The sequence below is a fragment of the Panulirus ornatus genome, chromosome 4, assembly GCF_036320965.1.
Source record: "Panulirus ornatus isolate Po-2019 chromosome 4, ASM3632096v1, whole genome shotgun sequence".
Taxonomy (NCBI): domain Eukaryota; kingdom Metazoa; phylum Arthropoda; class Malacostraca; order Decapoda; family Palinuridae; genus Panulirus; species Panulirus ornatus.
Window position 1 is genome coordinate 85,246,555 of NC_092227.1, and position 20,695 is coordinate 85,267,249.

Consider the following 20,695-nt stretch of genomic DNA (forward strand, 5'->3'; position numbering starts at 1 on the left):
ATATATATATATATATATATATATATATATATATATATATATATATATATTTATTTATTTATTCATTTTGCTTTGTCGCTGTCTCCCACGTTTGCGAGGTAGCGCAAGGAAACAGACGAAAGAAATGGCCCAACCCACCCCCATACACATGTATATACATACACGTCCACACACGTAAATATACATACCCATACATCTCAATGTACACATATATATACACACACAGACACATACATATATACACATGCACACAATTCACACTTTACCTTTATTCATTCCATCGCCACCTCGCCACACATGGAATAACATCCCCCTCCCCCCTCATGTGTGCGAGGTAGCGCTAGGAAAGACTAAAAAGGCCCCATTCGTTCACACTCAGTCTCTAGCTGTCATGCAATAATGCCCGAAACCACAGCTCCCTTTCCACATCCAGGCCCCACAGAACTTTCCATGGCTTACCCCAGACGCTTCACATGCCCTGATTCAATCCATGGACAGCACGTCGACCCCGGTATACCACATCGATCCAATTCACTCTATTCCTTGCCCGCCTTTCACCCTCCTGCATGTTCAGGCCCCGATCACTCAAAATCTTTTTCACTCCATCTTTCCACCTCCAATTTGGTCTCCCACTTCTCCTCGTTCCCTCCACCTCTGACACATATATCCTCTTGGTCAATCTTTCCTCACTCATTCTCTCCATGTGACCAAATCATTTCAAAACACCCTCTCCTGCTCTCTCAACCACACTCTTTTTATTTCCACACATCTCTCTTACCCTTACGTTACTTACTCGATCAAACCACCTCACACCACACATTGTCCTCAAATATCTCATTGCCAGCACATCCACCCTCCTGCGCACAACTCTATCCATAGCCCACGCCTCGCAGCCATACAACATTGTTGGGACCACTATTCCTTCAAACATGCCCATTTTTGCTTTCCGAGATAATGTTCTCGACTTCCAAACATTCTTCAAGGCTCCCAGAATTTTCGCCCCCTTCCCCACCCTATGAATCACCTCCGCTTCCATGGTTCCATCCGCTGCCAGATCCACTCCTAGATATCTAAAACACTTTACTTCCTCCAGTTTTTCTCCATTCAAGCTTACCTCCCAATTGACTTGACCATCAACCGTACTGTACCTAATAACCTTGCTCTTATTCACATTTACTCTTAACTTTCTTCTTTCACACACTTTACCAAACTCAGTCACCAGCTTCTGCAGTTTCTCACATGAATCAGCCACCAGCGCTGTATCATCAGCGAACAGCAGCTGACTCACTTCCCAAGCTCTATCATCCACAACAGACTTCATGCTTGCCCCACTTTCCATAACTCTTGCATTCACCTCCCTAACAACCCCATCCATAAACAAATTAAACAACCATGGAGACATAACACACCCCAGCCGCAAACCTACATTCACTGAGAACCAATCACTTTCCTCTCTTCCTACACGTACACATGCCTTACATCCTCGATAAAAACTTTTCACTGCTTCTAACAACTTGCCTCCCACACCGTATATTCTTAATACCTTCCACAGAGCATCTCTATCAACTCTATCATATGCCTTCTCCAGATCCATAAATGCTACATACAAATCCATTTGTTTTTCTAGGTATTTCTCACATACATTCTCCAAAGCAAACACCTGATCTACACATCCTCTACCACTTCTGAAACCACACTGCTCTTCCCCAATCTGATGCTCTGTACATGCCTTCACCCTCTCAATCAATACCCTTCCATATAATATACCAGGGATACTCAACAAACTTATACCTCTGTAATTTGAGCACTCACTCTTATCCCTTTTGCCTTTGTACAATGGCACTATGCAAGCGTTCCAGCAATCCTCAGGCACCTCACCTTGAATCATACATACATCAAATAACCTTACCAACCAGTCAACAATGCAGTCACCCCCTTTTTTAATAAATTCCACTGCAATACTATCCAAACCTGCTGCCTTGCCGGCTTTCATCTTCCGCAAAGCTTTTACTACCTCTTCCCTGTTTACCAAATAATTTTCCCTAACCCTCTCACTTTGCACACCACCTCGACCAAAACACCCTATATCTGCCACTCTATCATCAAACACATTCAACATCTCCTTCTCACATCACCACTACTTGTTATCACCTCCCCATTAGCCCCCTTCACTGAAGTTCTCATTTGCTCCATTGTCTTACGCACTTTATTTACCTCCTTCCAAAACATCTTTTTATTCTCCCTAAAATTTAATGATACTCTCTCACCCCAACTCTCATCTGCCCTCTTTTTCACCTCTTGCACCTTTCTCTTGACCTCCTGCCTCTTTCTTTTATATATCTCCCACTCAGTTGCATTTTTTCTCTTCAAAAATCGTCCAAATGCCTCTCTCTTCTCTTTCACTAATAATCTTACTTCTTCATCCCACCACTCTCTACCCTTTCTAATCAACCCACCTCCCACGCTTCTCATGCCACAAGCATCTTTTGCGCAAGCCATCACTGCTTCCCTAAATACATCCCATTCCTTCCCCACTCCCCTTACCTCATTTGTTCTCACCTTTTTCCATTCTGTACTCAGTCCCTCCTGGTACTTCCTCACACAAGTCTCCTTCCCAAGCTCACTTACTCTCACCACTCTCTTCACCCCAACATTCTCTCTTCTTTTCTGAAAACCCCTACAAATCTTCACCTTCGCCTCCACAAGATAATGATCAGACATCCCTCCAGTTGCACCTCTCAGCACATTAACATCCAAAAGTCTCTCTTTCGCGCGCCTATCAATCATCACGTAATCAAATAACGCTCTTTGGCCATCTCTTCTACTTACATACGTATACTTATGTATATTTCGCTTTTTAAACCAGGTATTCCCAATCACCAGTCCTTTTGCAGCACATAAATCTACAAGCTCTTCACCATTTCCATTTACAACACTGAACGCCTCATGTATACCAGTTATTCCCTCAACTTCCACATTACTCACCTTTGCATTCAAATCACCCATCACTATAACCCGGTCTTGTGCATCAAAACCAGTAACACACTCATTCAGCTGCTCCCAAAACACTTGCCTCTCATGATCTTTCTTCTCATGCCCAGGTGCATATGCACCAATAATCACCCATCTCTCTCCATCAACTTTCAGTTTTACCCATATCAATCTAGAATTTACTTTCTTACACTCTATCACATACTCCCACAACTCATGTTTCAGGAGTAGTGCTACTTCTTCCCTTGCTCTTGTCCTCTCACTAACCCCTGACTTTACTCCCAAGACATTCCCAAACCACTCTTCTCCTTTACCTTTGAGCTTTGTTTCATTCAGAGCCAAAACATCCAAGTTTCTTTCATTAAACATATTACCTATCTCTCCTTTTTTCTCATCTTGGTTACATCCACACACATTTAGACTCCCCAGTCTGAGCCTTCGAGGAGGATGAGCACTCCCCGCGTGTGTGCGTGAGCCCACATGTTTGTGTATATAACGTGTGTGTGTCCTTGTGTATGGCGGTGTAATCATGTTTTGAAGCCAGATGGCCATTTGTCCTTGAGCACCTGGATCCTTGTCAATCAGCTACCGTGTGTCTTCGCTGCTGTCGTAAACAAGAGGACCAAGGAGTATGAACTACGCAGAATGTGCGACGGACTTTACGACCCTCCAAACAATCAGAATTGCTCTTAGTCCCATAGCCAATCAAGGAAAGATTGACCAAGAGGATATATGTGTCGGAGGTGGAGGGAGCAAGGAGAAGAGGGAGACCAAATTGGAGGTGGAAAGATGGAGTGAAAAAGATTTTGTGTGATCGGGGCCTGAACATGCAGGAGGGTGAAAGGAGGGCAAGGAATAGAGTGAATTGGAGCGATGTGGTATACCGGGGTTGATGTGCTGTCAGTGGATTGAATCAAGGCATGTGAAGCGTCTGGGGTAAACCATGGAAAGCTGTGTAGGTATGTATATTTGCGTGTGTGGACGTATGTATATACATGTGTATGGGGGGGGGGGGGGCCTTTTCTTTCGTCTGTTTCCTTGCGCTACCTCGCAAACGCGGGAGACAGCGACAAAGTATAAAAAAAAAGAAAAAAAAAAAGAAAAAAAAAAAAAAAAATATATATATATATATATATATATATATATATATATATATATATATATATATATATATATATATTTTTTTTTTTTTTTTATACTTTGTCGCTGTCTCCCGCGTTTGCGAGGTAGCGCAAGGAAACAGACGAAAGAAATTCCCCAACCCCCCCATACACATGTACATACACACGTCCACACACACAAATATACATACCTACACAGCTTTCCATGGTTTACCCCGGACGCTTCACATGCCTTGATTCAATCCACTGACAGCACGTCAACCCCTGTATACCACATCGCTCCAATTCACTCTATTCCTTGCCTCCTTTCACCCTCCTGCATGTTCAGGCCCCGATCACACAAAATCTTTTTCACTCCATCTTTCCACCTCCAATTTGGTCTCCCTCTTCTCCTCGTTCCCTCCACCTCCGACACATATATCCTCTTGGTCAATCTTTCCTCACTCATTCTCTCCATGTGCCCAAACCATTTTAAAACACCCTCTTCTGCTCTCTCAACCACGCTCTTTTTATTTCCACACATCTCTCTTACCCTTACGTTACTTACTCGATCAAACCACCTCACACCACACATTGTCCTCAAACATCTCATTTCCAGCACATCCATCCTCCTGCGCACAACTCTATCCATAGCCCACGCCTCGCAACCATACAACATTGTTGGAACTACTATTCCTTCAAACATACCCATTTTTGCTTTCCGGGATAATGTTCTCGACTTCCACACATTTTTCAAGGCTCCCCAAATTTTCGCCCCCTCCCCCACCCTATGATCCACTTCCGCTTCCATGGTTCCATCCGCTGACAGATCCACTCCCAGATATCTAAAACACTTCACTTCCTCCAGTTTTTCACCATTCAAACTCACCTCCCAATTGACTTGACCCTCAACCCTACTGTACCTAATAACCTTGCTCTTATTCACATTTACTCTTAACTTTCTTCTTCCACACACTTTACCAAACTCCGTCACCAGCTTCTGCAGTTTCTCACATGAATCCGCCACCAGCGCTGTATCATCAGCGAACAACAACTGACTCACTTCCCAAGCTCTCTCATCCCCAACAGACTTCATACTTGCCCCTCTTTCCAAGACTCTTGCATTTACCTCCCTAACAACCCCATCCATAAACAAATTAAACAACCATGGAGACATCACACACCCCTGCCGCAAACCTACATTCACTGAGAACCAATCACTTTCCTCTCTTCCTACACGTACACATGCCTTACATCCTCGATAAAAACTTTTCACTGCTTCTAACAACTTGCCTCCCACACCATATATTCTTAATACCTTCCACAGAGCATCTCTATCAACTCTATCATATGCCTTCTCCAGATCCATAAATGCTACATACAAATCCATTTGCTTTTCTAAGTATTTCTCACATACATTCTTCAAAGCAAACACCTGATCCACACATCCTCTACCACTTCTGAAACCACACTGCTCTTCCCCAATCTGATGCTCTGTACATGCCTTCACCCTTTCAATCAATACCCTCCCATATAATTTACCAGGAATACTCAACAAACTTATACCTCTGTAATTTGAGCACTCACTCTTATCCCCTTTGCCTTTGTACAGTGGCACTATGCACGCATTCCGCCAATCCTCAGGCACCTCACCATGAGTCATACATACATTAAATAACCTTACCAACCAGTCAACAATACAGTCACCCCCTTTTTTAATAAATTCCACTGCAATACCATCCAAACCTGCTGCCTTGCCGGCTTTCATCTTCCGCAAAGCTTTTACTACCTCTTCTCTGTTTACCAAATCATTTTCCCTAACCCTCTCACTTTGCACACCACCTCGACCCAAACACCCTATATCTGCTACTCTGTCATCAGACACATTCAACAAACCTTCAAAATACTCATTCCATCTCCTTCTCACATCACCACTACTTGTTATCACCTCCCCATTTACGCCCTTCACTGAAGTTCCCATTTGCTCCCTTGTCTTACGCACCCTATTTACCTCCTTCCAGAACATCTTTTTATTCTCCCTAAAATTTACTGATAGTCTCTCACCCCAACTCTCATTTGCCCTTTTTTTTCACCTCTTGCACCTTTCTCTTGACCTCCTGTCTCTTTCTTTTATACTTCTCCCACTCAATTGCATTTTTTCCCTGCAAAAATCGTCCAAATGCCTCTCTCTTCTCTTTCACTAATACTCTTACTTCTTCATCCCACCACTCACTACCCTTTCTAAACAGCCCACCTCCCACTCTTCTCATGCCACAAGCATCTTTTGCGCAATCCATCACTGATTCCCTAAATACATCCCATTCCTCCCCCACTCCCCTTACTTCCATTGTTCTCACCTTTTTCCATTCTGTACACAGTCTCTCCTGATACTTCTTCACACAGGTCTCCTTCCCAAGCTCACTTACTCTCACCACCTTCTTCACCCCAACATTCACTCTTCTTTTCTGAAAACCCATACTAATCTTCACCTTAGCCTCCACAAGATAATGATCAGACATCCCTCCAGTTGCACCTCTCAGCACATTGACATCCAAAAGTCTCTCTTTCGCACGCCTGTCAATTAACACGTAATCCAATAACGCTCTCTGGCCATCTCTCCTACTTACATAAGTATACTTATGTATATCTCGCTTTTTAAACCAGGTATTCCCAATCATCAGTCCTTTTTCAGCACATAAATCTACAAGCTCTTCACCATTTCCATTTACAACACTGAACACCCCATGCATACCAATTATTCCCTCAACTGCCACATTACTCACCTTTGCATTCAAATCACCCATCACTATAACCCGGTCTCGTGCATCAAAACCGCTAACACACTCATTTAGCTGCTCCCAAAACACTTGCCTCTCATGATCTTTCTTCTCATGCCCAGGTGCATATGCACCAATAATCACCCACCTCTCTATATATATATTGCAGCAAGTCACAGTGATGCGCATGGTCTAGCATTTGCTTTACCTCCTCATGTTAAGGATCATAACCGTTGTGGTGACTAAAGCCAAATCAGTGACTAACTGCCACTCCTTTGCCACGAGAAATATAATTGAATATTTTGTTAGTAAATACACAAGGAATTCTAACATTTATAGTAGTGAAGGACTGTACAAAGTGAATAGCTTTAATGTAAACAAAATTTTAAAGCAGTTCCCTTTCTTGTCCACAAAATAAAATGAAATTTTATAACAGGCATGTTGTTTGGCCCAAGTACACCGACCCGAACACCCACCATCCGGTAACGCTTGTTTACCAATGGCGTCTCAGCTACTTATGTCTCTTCCTTGTATATCAACTGACTGTTCTACGTCTATCTCATTCTTGTATCGCCCCTGACGATGTGATCATTACACGAAAGTGCACTTGGGAACTTACCATGTTTCATTTTCCCGTGGTTTTATGCATATACTAGATCGACCATATATATATATATATATATATATATATATATATATATATATATATATATATATATATATATATATATATATATATTTATTTATTTATTTATTTATTTATTTTGCTTTGTCGCTGTCTCCCACGTTTGCGAGGTAGCGCAAGGAAACAGACGAAAGAAATGGCCCAACCCACCCCCATACACATGTATATACATACACGTCCACACACGCAAATATACATACCCATACATCTCAATGTACACATATATATACACACACAGACACATACATATATGCACATGCACACAATTCACACTCTACCTTTATTCATTCCCATCGCCACCTCGCCACACATAGAATAACATCCCCCTCCCCCCTCATGTATGCGAGGTAGCGCTAGGAAAGACAACAAAGGCCCCATTCGTTCACACTCAGTCTCTAGCTGTCATGCAATAATGCCCGAAACCACAGCTCCCTTTCCACATCCAGGCCCCACAGAACTTTCCATGGCTTACCCCAGACGCTTCACATGCCCTGATTCAATCCATTGACAGCACGTCGACCCCGGTATACCACATCGATCCAATTCACTCTGTTCCTTGCCCGCCTTTCACCCTCCTGCATGTTCAGGCCCCGATCACTCAAAATCTTTTTCACTCCATCTTTCCACCTCCAATTTGGTCTCCCACTTCTCCTCATTCCCTCCACCTCCGACACATATATCCTCTTGGTCAATCTTTCCTCACTCATTCTCTCTATGTGCCCAAACCATTTCAAAACACCCTCTTCTGCTCTCTCAACCACGCTCTTTTTATTTCCACACATCTCTCTTACCCTTACATTACTTACTCGATCAAACCACCTCACACCACATATTGTCCTCAAACATCTCATTTCCAGCACATCCACCCTCCTGCGCACAACTCTATCCATAGCCCACGCCTCGCAACCATACAAGATTGTTGGAACCACTATTCCTTCAAACATAGCCATTTTTGCTTTCCCAGATAATGTTCTCGACTTCCACACATTCTTCAAGGCTCCCAGGATTTTCGCCCCCTCCCCCACCCTATGATTCACCTCCGCTTCCATGGTTCCATCCGCTGCCAGATCCACTCCCAGATATCTAAAACACTTTACTTCCTCCAGTTTTTCTCCAGTATATATATATATATATATATATATATATATATATATATATATATATATATATATATATATATATATATATATTCATTTCTATTATGCTTTGTCGCTGTCTCCCGCGTTAGCGAGGTAGCGCATGGAAACAGACGAAAGAATAGCCCAACCCACCCACATACACATGCATATACATACACGTCCACACACGCACATATACATACCTATACATTTCAACGTATACATGCATATGCATAAACAGACATACACATATATACACATGTACATGATTCATACTTGCTGCCTTTATTCATTCCCGTAGCCACCCCGCCACACATGAAATGACAACCCTTTCCCCCCCGCATGCGCGCGAGGTAGCGCTAGGAAAAGACAACAAAGGCCACATTCGTTCACACTCAGTCTCTAGCTGTCCTGTATAATTCACCGAAACAACAGCTCCCTTTCCACATCCAGACCCCACAAAACTTTCCATGGTTTACCCCAGACGTTTCACATGCCCTGGTTCAATCCATTGACAGCCCATCGACCCCGGTATACCATATCCTTCCAATTCACTCTATTCCTTGCACGCCTTTCACCCTCCTGCGTGTTCAGGCCCCGATCGCTCAAAATCTTTTTCACTCCAGACTTCCACCTCCAATTTGGTCTCCCATTTCTCCTCGTACCCTCCACCTCTGACACATATATCCTCTTGGTCAATCTTTCCTCACTCATTCTCTCATGTGACCAAACCATTTCAAAACACCCTCTTCTACTCTCTCAACCACACTCTTTTTATTACCACACATCTCTCTTACCCTTTCCTTACTTACTCGATCAAACCAACTCGCACCACATATTGTCCTCAAACATCTCATTTCCAACACATCCACCCTCCTCCGCACAACTCTATCTATAGCCCATGCCTCGCAACCATATAGCATTGTTGGAACCACTATTCCTTCAAACATACCCATTTTTGCTTTCCGAGATAATGTTCTCGACTTCCACACATAAATACATTTATGTGTATTTATGTGTATATGTTGATATGTATATGTGTATGTGCGTGTATGGGCGTTTATGTAAATATATGTGTATATGAGCGGATGGACAATTCTTCGTCTGTTTCCGCGCGCTACCTCGCCTTGAACCATGAACCTGCTGTGATGAGACAGTACTAGATAGTGTTGATCCCAGGACCAGCTGTAATTTACGTCAGTACATGCAGTGTTGACTTCCCCAGGCGGTTGCCGCTTCGTCAGCTGGGATGATGCTTATGGCCATGGTCATCACCTGGGTATTCGCCGCTGTTGCCCTACCACAGATGGAGGAACCTGGATCAACAGTCAACTTGGCCAAGGAGGAGGCCAGCTGGTTCGGTCAGTAATTACCTTTCTCTTACATATACCATTCCTGTCTGTTCCCCCATCTGCCTACCATACCCTTACTATAATCCATCATCTGTTCCTCAGTCATCTCGCTCTTTGCTGTGACCTATCGTCTGTTCCCTAGCCAACATGGTGTTACTGTAGCCCATAGTCTGCTCCCCCAAGCCATCATACACTTATTGTAAACCCACGATCTGTTTCCTAAAGAACATAATTTTGCAGTGGCCCATTGTGTTCCCATGCAACATAGTCTTGCTTTAAGCCTGCATCTATTCTGCAACCACCATACTTTTGCTTTAGCCCATAGTCTTTTTCCATCTTTCATAATATCTCTGCAGCCATTCGTCTGTTCCCCAGCCACCTGCTGTAACCCATCACCTGTTCCCCAGCCACCTGCTGTAACCCATCATCTGTTCCTCGCCTACCTGCTATAACCCATCATCTGTTGCCCAGCCACCTGCTGTAACCCATCATCTGTTCCTCGCCTACTTGCTATAACCCATCATCTGTTCCTCAGCCACCTCCTGTAACCCATCATCTGTTCCCCAGCCATCTGCTGTAACCCATCATCTATTCCCAGCCACCTGCTGTAACCCATCATCTTTTCCGCAGCCACCTACTGTAACCCATCATCTGTTCCTCAGCCACCTGCTGTAACCCATCATCTGTTCCTCAGCCACCTGCTGTAACCCATCATCTGTTCCCCAGCCACCTGCTGTAACCCATCATCTGTTCCCCAGCCACCTGCTGTAACCCATCATCTGTTCCTCAGCCACCTGCTGTAACCCATCATCTGTTCCTCAGCCACCTGCTGTAACCCATCATCTGTTCCCAGCCACCTGCTGTAACCCATCATCTGTTCCCCAGCCACCTGCTGTAACCCATCATCTGTTCCTCAGCCACCTGCTGTAACCCATCATCTGTTCCCCAGCCACCTGCTGTAACCCATCATCTGTTCCCCAGCCACCTGCTGTAACCCATCATCTGTTCCCCAGCCACTAGACTCTTGCTGTGGCCCGTAGTGTATTCCCCTGCCACCAGACTTTTGCTGTAGCCTTCATTCTGTTCCCCTAGTCACCATACTGTAACCCACCATCTATTCTCCAGCCACCATAATATTACTGTAAACATCCTCTGTTCCCTCAGCCTCCTTGCCGTTATTCCTGGGCATTCCCGGGTCAGCGGTGGTGGGGATGCTGTGTGAGCGTTTCGGGCCAAGAAAGCTGCTGCTGGTGCTGTCCCCGCCTCTGTGTGCGTCTACAGCGATGATGGCTGCGGCGTCCTTGGAGGCGATACAGGCCGCAGGGGCGGCAGAGATACTGCTCCTCGTCAGTAGGGTTCTGCAGGTACGCTCTCTCTCTCTCTCTCTCTCTCTCTCTCTCTCTCTCTCTCTCTCTCTCTCTCTCTCTCTCTCGTCAGTTCGGACCTCAGGTATGGTATCACCCATCGTAGGAGAACCCATCACCAAATATGCTCCCCACATCATGTCCCTTGCTTTAAGATGGCTTACCCATACATAGGCTTCAGTATGGGTAAGGTACTCAGTCGAGAGATAACGAGAAAGATACATATCGTGTGTATGTGTGTGTGTGTGTGTGTGTGTGTGTGTGTGTGTGTGTGTGTGTGTGTATGTTTGTGTGTGTGTGTGTGTTGCGGTTTATTCCCGAAGTTGCGTCTAGAATTTGGGATACACCGTGTGCTTTTGAGGCACATGAGGATGAATAATGGATCGCTCCCAAGAATGTGTACTTAGAGGAAAACAACTGTAACTGGTAAAGTAGACAGTTTAATGCCTAACATCTGCAGCCATGTTCAGTAGACAACTTCACCAGTCTCTCAAGAAGCTTGTGGATTTAGTGTCGTGGCTGCGGTCGCCTAGACATTATAACACTGGATTACTGAACCAGCGACTCAGTCGAATGTTCTAGAGCGTTTTAGATGGTCAGAGGTGCAGTTACCTGATGTACACAGCATGAAACACACATATCAGCACAGTCCTCCTCATGTCGCCTCATAATCAAGGCCTCCTCCCATCTCAAACCTCCACTGACTGACGTGTCATCGCAATCGCCTTGGACCAACCAGTCCTCCTCGTACACGGTTGCGAAGATGGTCCTGTACCTACTTTTGCCAGTGCTATTGTTGACCCATGAACAAGTGCCCAGCTAAGCAAGCAGATCGCTTCATTTTTCCTTAATTATGCCTATGTCAACTACCATATTACTCTAAGTCGACCAGCGTGGTACTGTTCATCACTTAATGTTTACGATCATGATACCGAATGTATGTCTGTACTACTGTGATTCAGCTAACACGTAACTTTACACGTCACGTATGTTCAGCTGATCACCACTAGATGCATAATGTATTTTGATATCGCGATTTTAATCCATCCCACCAGAAATGTTTACGTGACAGTCTACGTTGCCTATACTAATTCAGTGTTCAAACATTTTTCATCGCGACCCAGTTCGCTCTTATGTCTTATCTCCACGACCCTGTTTGCACGTCTGTTGTACCTTTCTCCCTCCGGCATGAAAACGTTTAACCAACGCATACAGACATACATACATACATTCATATACATACATACATACATGCATACATATATGGATTAAATATAATTGCGTATGTTGAAAGTATGCTACTGTAAATTTTATTTATAGAAAAAATAGTATTACAAAATATTTAGAACTTTTTTTTTTTTTTGCCGCTGTCTCCCGCGTTTGCGAGGTAGCGCAAGGAAACAGACGAAAGAAATGGCCCAACCCCGCCCCATACACATGTATATACATACGTCCACACACGCAAATATACATACCTACACAGCTTTCCATGGTTTACCCCAGACGCTTCACATGCCCCGATTCAATCCACTGACAGCACGTCAACCCCGGTATACCACATCGATCCAATTCACTCTATTCCTTGCCCTCCTTTCACCCTCCTGCATGTTCAGGCCCCGATCACACAAAATCTTTTTCACTCCATCTTTCCACCTCCAATTTGGTCTCCCTCTTCTCCTCGTTCCCTCCACCTCCGACACATATATCCTCTTGGTCAATCTTTCCTCACTCATTCTCTCCATGTGCCCAAACCATTTCAAAACACCCTCTTCTGCTCTCTCAACCACACTCTTTTTATTTCCACACATCTCTCTTACCCTTACATTACTTACTCGATCAAACCACCTCATACCACATATTGTCCTCAAACATCTCATTTCCAGCACATCCACCCTCCTGCGCACAACTCTATCCATAGCCCACGCCTCGCAACCATACAACATTGTTTGAACCACTATTCCTTCAAACATAGCCATTTTTGCTTTCAGAGATAATGTTCTCGACTTCCACACATTCTTCAAGGCTCCCAGGACTTTCGCCCCCTCCCCCACCCTATGATTCACTTCCGCTTCCATGGTTCCATCCGCTGCCAGATCCACTCCCAGATATCTAAAACACTTTACTTCCTCCAGTTTTTCTCTATTCAAACTTACCTCCATACATATATGGATTCAAAATAATTGCGTATGTTGAAAGTATGCTACTGTAAATTTTATTTATAGAAAAAATAGTATTACAAAATATTTAGAACTACTATCGTATAAATTACAACAGACAAAAATAGTTTGGGGTTACGTGCTTAGCTTGGAAGGTCCCAGCTTAGCCTGCAGGTGAATAATACCACACGTGTTACGGCAGTAGGATTAAGTCGATGTCTTTCTTTGTTTTTATCTTTGTCAGGGTTTAGATGAGGAAGGTCATTTTCTTGATCAGTTGTTAGGTTTGTCTGCAACAGCCTCTGGTCTTTCAGTTGCGTAAGTGGTCTTTTAAAAACCCTGTGCTTTTCTGTCATATCTTTAACTTTTCTATAGTGATGTTCAAAACTCGCCTACAAAGAATGAAGGTGTAGCTGTATATCGCATTCAATTTTCTTCAGATTTTCTTCACCGATGCTGTTTTCTTCACTATGCTGCAGAAGTGTTGGGAACTTGTAGTAAACAGGGCGATCAACGACAAGCCTAGCATGCCACAGTATTAATGATTTTTTTTAAATGTCTCTTCTTCCTAACTGTCGAAATATAGTCGTTTTCTTTCCCTTGCAGCTTCAGATTAAGTTCATTTAGCTTTGAGAAACTGTCTGCTAACTATGAAACAAGTATACCATGCTGGATTTTTTTCTCCAGAAGGAATATACGAATCTCCATCCTTAGGTCGTAAACCCTTGTTAAATTCTGCTACGGAAAAGCCACCGAATTTCTGTATGATATAACAGTTTGAATGATCAGCTGCCATCTCCAGGCACAACATTTCAAACAACCGTCTGTTAAGTGAACTTCCTTTGATTATGATGATAATTTTCACCGCCTCATTCAGAACACCTCTTTGGCAGCCAGCACTTTACGGTGAATGAAGCAATGTTTCAGGTAATATCATTTAATCTGCCGCTGATATTTTTGTCCAGTTCAATTTGTGTTTTCCAACTACACAGTCATTCAACACTGTATATCTGTGATCCTGATGTGTGTAGGTAAGGTTAAGTAACAGAGCAAATCTTCCAAGAAGTCATCTTTCCATACCTATCTCACATAAACCGAGAGTATTGCACACTTAGATATATCAGTAATTTCGTCGAGCTGAACAGCAAATTCTCCAGCTGAAATTCTAAATTTTCCGCATCATCACTTTTACGCCGTGACAAGTGTGTTTCACGATGGACACATTTGATCTGGTCTGTCGACTTCTCTCATCAAAAACCTCACACAATACATCCACAGCATCGGATTGTAAAATAAGTTTCTCACCGTACGTGCGTATATGATGGTACTTTCTCTTTTGCAATGCGATAGGAAACTATGCAATGTGCCGTTGTGCTTTGTCTTTAAGAGTAATGATTGCTTTACTGAGAACTTTCACTGACATCTTCATTTGCTTCTTTTTTTTTTTTTCTCCTACTCGAGTGGTTTCCCAGCGAGGTCAGCAGCTTTGTCTCATGATGTCTTTCATTTTAATGGTTTCAAACTTTCATTTGCAAAAACTTCACTGCAAATCACACACTGTGACTGGTTTTCCTTTTTTTTTTTGTTCACACCTAATAAAATAATACTTCAGAAATCCATGGCAGTACCGCCTTGTACACAACAACATTCTTCTTGGTAGGCAGCTCAGAGGAGGAGGGAGGCTGATGAGGATGAGGCCTTTCCCACACACGCCTCTCTGCTTGTGTGCATTGATCAGGTGCTGCACATTACATACTTGACCGAGCAACCACTTGACTTATTAGAAATCGATCCATTCCGTCAAAGCTCTCTCTCTCTCTCTCTCTCTCTCTCTCTCTCTCTCTCTCTCTCTCTCTCTCTCTCTCTCTCTCTCTCTCTCTCTCTCTCGTATATTATGACTATTTTTGGACTACTACTATGATGTTTATGATTATTATTATCATTTTTATTATTATTATTAGTAGTAGTAGTAGTAATAGTAGTAGTAGTAGCAGTAGTAGTAGCATCATTACTGTTAATGCATTTCACTTATTATCTATGTATCTTTCACGATGTGGCGACCCGCTGGGTCGCGACAAATACTTTGAAGAACCCTGGCCCTGTATAGTGTATTACATTACATCGCATGAAATTCACCATATATGTTTCCTTGCGCTACCTCGCAAACGCGGGAGACAGCGACAAAGTATAAAAAAAAAAAAGAAAAAAAAAAAAATATATATATATATATATATATATATATAAATATATATATATATATATATATATATATATATATATATATATATATATATATATATAAAGAGTATATGGTGTGGGAGGTAATTTGCTAGAAACTGAAAAGTTTTTATCGAGGATGTAAAACGTGTACGAGTAGGAAGAGAGGAAACTGATTGGTTCCCAGTCAATGTCGGTTTGCGGCAGGGGTGCGTGATGTCTCCATGGTTGTTTAATTTGTTTATGGATGGGGCTGTTAGGGAGGTAAATGCAAGAGTTTTGGAGAGAAGGGCAAGTATGCAGTCTGTTGTGGATGAGAAGGTTAGGGAAGTGTCAGTTGTTGTTCGCTGATGATAGAAGCGCTGGTGGCTGATTCGGGTGAGAAACTGCAGAAGTTGGTGACTGAGTTTGATAAAGTGTGTGAAAACAGAAAGCTGAGAGTGAATGTGAATAAGAGCAAGGTAATTAGGTTCAGTAGGGTTGAGGGACAAGTTAATTGGGAGGTAAGTTTGGATAGAGAAAAACTGGAGGAAGTTAAGTGTTTTAGATATCTAGGAGTGGATTTAGCAGTGGATGGAACCATGGAAGCGGAAGTGAGTCACAGGGTGGGGAAGGGGGCGAAGGCTCTGGGACCATTGAAGAATGTATGGAAGGCGAAACGTTATCTCGAAGAGCAGAAATGGGTATTTGAAGTAATAGTGGTTCCAACAACGTTATATGGACATCAACAAGTGATCAGAAATCCCACCTGCTGCCCCTCTCATCACATTCACCAACATTCTTCCTCTATTTCTTTATATTCAGTGTACATATGATACCATAAACCATATACTCTATTGCAGTGGGAGATGCCTGTTAAATGATTTATGCATGTTATTGTATCTGTCCATTAATTTGTGACGAGTTTCGAATCATTATATGTTCTGTTAGGAAATTTTGAAATAAACCTAATTTTGTTATTCAGAGCATAACTGATGTTCTACCTATAGTTATTTGAGTAAAAGCCGATCGAAAGTACTTTTAATTTTTTTCAATGTATGTGTTGCTTGCTTGATCATTTCAGCTACCATATCGCTCTTGCAAAAAAAAAAATTATGGTTGATCTCTTCTCATAAGAAATAACTTAATCACGAAAAAATAGAACTAAACTATGAAGGCAATATAGATCTGGAATAATTATTTGGAAACAGATGACACTAAAATCTCTATTAAGTATATAATGAAAATAAAGCTGTTCAAGATTTTTTTTAACTGTATGTGATGTAAATGATGTTCCATGTAAGATTTATGCTTTTGATGCAAATAATTTGTCTAGTCTGTTACATGTTTGTACTGAAAGAAAAAAACTTGAATAATTTCATTTATTTTTAGGGAGGAATTGGATCACTGTTCCTTATGCTGGTAATAGTGTACACATACGAAGTGTGTGACCGCCATCTACGCGGAACCTTCATCGCCATAACGGATGTCTGGGCGTCTCTTGCATATATATTCTGCTACTTATCGGGGGCCTACCTGCGTTGGTACACGCAAGCTTGGCTTCTCCCTGTATGTACATTAGTGCCTGGCTTCTGTGGTGCCCTGTTGTCTCCAGAGTCTCCCATGTGGCTTGCAAGAAAGGGGAGGGACGAGGCGGCCATAAAAAGCCTGACGCTTGTACGGAACTCAGTGGAAGAAATGACAGAGGAACTACAAGTTGTGCGGAACTCCAACACACAAGAAGACAATACAACACTCTACAAGTCACTTCAGCTGTGTGGGAAGAAGTTCAATTTAATACCAATTATTCTTTCCTCAACGATATTGATTCTCAAAGAATTATGCGGCGGGATGACTTTAGGGATGTATATTGTATTTATTTTTCAGCAAGCTGGGGTGGGCTTAAGCCCCATTTGGAGTTCAGTAGTGATAGGGTTGTTAAGACTAATATGCAATGTCTTCGCCAGCACTCTCCTGCATAATGCACCACGCAAACCGACGTTGTTGGCTGGGAATATTCTAATCACCCTTTCTCTGGTAGCACTTGGCACATTCTTCTTCTTGCAGTCTCAGGGTCAAGACTTATCCCGGTTAGAGTGGCTGCCATTATGTGGGTTGGGTATTTATATAGTCGGGTATGCTGGGGCATTGGGACCCACAACGTGGATTGTGGCTTTAGAGATCTTGCCCGGTGCCGTTCGTTCTCTGGGACTCAGCCTTTCTAATGTGTGTTTCTTATTCTCTGCTTTCATTATTTCGAAAGTGTTTGATGCTACAAAGGACCAGATTGGTATGCATGGGGTGTTTTGGAGTTACAGTGTAGCCAGTCTTCTCTATATGATACTGATTCTCGTTTGCATTCCAGAAACTCGTGGACTCTCCCTCGAAAAGGTAGAGTCTTACTGGAAAAAGATATAAGACAAAGAATCAAGTATAGAACTCTTATCACTCTACACATGAGTCATATGTATATGTTGTATCTAATGAATAGTAATGACATGTGCATATATTCTGTATTTCATTTTTTATTGTATCTAATGAATAGTAATGTCAGAAATGTTTATAGATTCAAATTAATGCTAAATTTGGAAGACTACTGGTGTGGCTCATGTAGTAGTAAAGTTGTTATTTGCTTTCACTCCAACTGGAAAATACTTATAACTTTTATGCTTTGGGCTTACCAAACTATGAAGTTTATGCAATACAGTGAAATTATGAGGTAAAATGTTCCTATTGTTGTTTAACAGCAGATTACCAAAGTTGATCACACAGGTCATTGTCAGTACCTTATAATTTTGACTTCTCTAGATTCCAGCAGGACATTTCATTTTTCAAAATACATGCATTACTTTTGAAAAAGTTTATCATAAATTTCAGAAATATGAAAATAAATATCTGATTTGAACAATACTTGTTGAAGCATGAATATAGAAAAGGGAAAGTTGTACGAATGTTAGCTAGGAGATTTGAAAAACTATCTCTAAACCAGATCTTTAGAGGATTAGAGATCACTTAGTCAGACGAGCTTAAAAACTACTTTACTCCCTGAAATACAATATCTTTGCCAGGATTTCACCACCTTTGACCACCATGATAGTCTATCCATCTATATACCTTTTTCTTATTTTTCATACTTGATTGCAATTTCCCAAGTTAGCGAGGTAATATCAAGATCAGAAAGAAAGGCTACATTCATTCACATCCATTCTCTACCTTTCTTATGTAATGCACAAAAAACATAACTTCTTATCCACAATCAGGCCACACGAACCATTCCATGGTTCATTCCAACCACTTTACATGCTCAGCTTCAGTCCACTGACAGAACATCAACATCTGTATACCTCACTGTTCCATTTCATTGTATCACATGCATGCCTTTCGCCCTCTTGCATGCTCAGGCCCTGTTCACTTCAAATTTTTTCACTCCATCCTGCCATCTCCAGTTTGGTCTCCCCCTCTAAGCATTCCCTTCACTTCCAACACATTTATTTGTTAACCATTCCTTACTCATTCGCTCTGTATCTCCAAACATTTCAGCACACCCTCTTCAGCTTTCTCAACCATGCATCTTTTATTACCACTTATCATTCTTAATCTTTTATTAATCAAACCACCTGACACCACATATTTTCAAAAATTTAATTTCCAACACAATTACCCTTCTTTGCATGTCCTCATTGTCAGCCCTTGCATCCATATAACATTGCTGGGACTACAATACCTTCAAATATACCCATTTTTGCCCACTTAGATAATGACCTCACTTGCCACATGTTTTTCAATGGTCCCAGAACCTTCTCCCACTTACCAACCATGTGACTTACTTCCCCTTTCGTGGTTCTATTTGCCATCACATCCTCTCTCAGATATCTAAAACGTTTCACTTTCTCCAAATTTTCTTCATTCAAATACACCCAAACTAACCTGTCCTTCTACCCTGCTAAACCTAATAACATTGGTTTTATTCACATTTAACATCCTTTCTCATACCCTCCCAAACTCAGTCACCATCTTCTGCAGTTTCTCATTCAAATCTACCAACAGCATTGTGTTGTCAGCAAACAACAACTGATTCACTTCCCAAGCTTCCACAACCCCTGCAGACTGTATACTTGCCGTTCTGTCCAAGACCCATGCATTTACCCACTTCAACATCCCATTCATAAACAAATTAAACAGCCATGGTGACATCACACATCCCTACCACAGACCATCCTTCACTTTGAATCATTCACTTTCCTCTCTTCTTACTCGTATACATGCCTTACACCCTTGATACAAACTTCTTACTGCTTCAATCTATCTATATTTATCTATCTGTTTTTCTTTCTCCAACTTTCTTTCTGTTTGTATGTCTGTCTGTCCATCTAAGGCTTGTGGTTAATACCACTTGTGTATATTAAAGATGTTTCAGTAGATTAAAGTCCTAGTTGATCACATTGACAATATCATTAGCCTTGAGGATTGAGTGTACACACTTCGCAGCTAATGTGATGGCTGAGGTAGAGACAAGAGTATCTGAAGAAGTTTTCATCAATGATGTTGCTAATACTTCCCTTGCAAACATTGATTCCAGCATGGGTTTCCCCATAGGCATGTCTGTTATGCAATTCAATCACTGTTGAGATGGGACTTAGACCAGGATTTTCAGCCAATATAGCTGGAATTTAATGGGGTGAAAAAGCCTCTGCAATCCATCAAACACACCCTCAACCCATGTTTAGAGGGTTAAAGTGAAAAATGGACTTCTACACGCCCATAAAAATGCTTCTTACTTTTCACTGCAATTTTCCCCACACTTCCTTCATACACAAAACACTTCCATTGTAGCCAATCCTCAGTTGTTCGTATAGCACCTTCATCTGAAATATTGTAACATTACCCTCTTGATCTAGGATCCCCTTCTGTGGGAACTCCCAACTAGTAACATGAACCAAGTGAGACCCTAGGTCA

At 42.2% G+C, this 20,695-nt stretch overlaps 1 protein-coding gene across 1 annotated transcript in view; it reads left to right on the forward strand.

Moving 5' to 3' along the window:
• The window catches only part of LOC139746109 (facilitated trehalose transporter Tret1-like), a 39,463-nt gene extending 19,030 nt beyond the window's left edge, over positions 1 to 20,433 (forward strand). Inside the window, exons 2-4 of the mRNA XM_071656955.1 lie at positions 9,897 to 10,032; positions 11,188 to 11,387; positions 17,132 to 20,433. Coding sequence (XP_071513056.1) covers positions 9,897 to 10,032; positions 11,188 to 11,387; positions 17,132 to 18,157 — 1,362 coding nt within the window. The 3' untranslated portion in view covers positions 18,158 to 20,433. The remainder of the gene's footprint in view (positions 1 to 9,896; positions 10,033 to 11,187; positions 11,388 to 17,131) is intronic.
• The last annotated feature ends 262 nt before the right edge of the window (positions 20,434 to 20,695 follow it).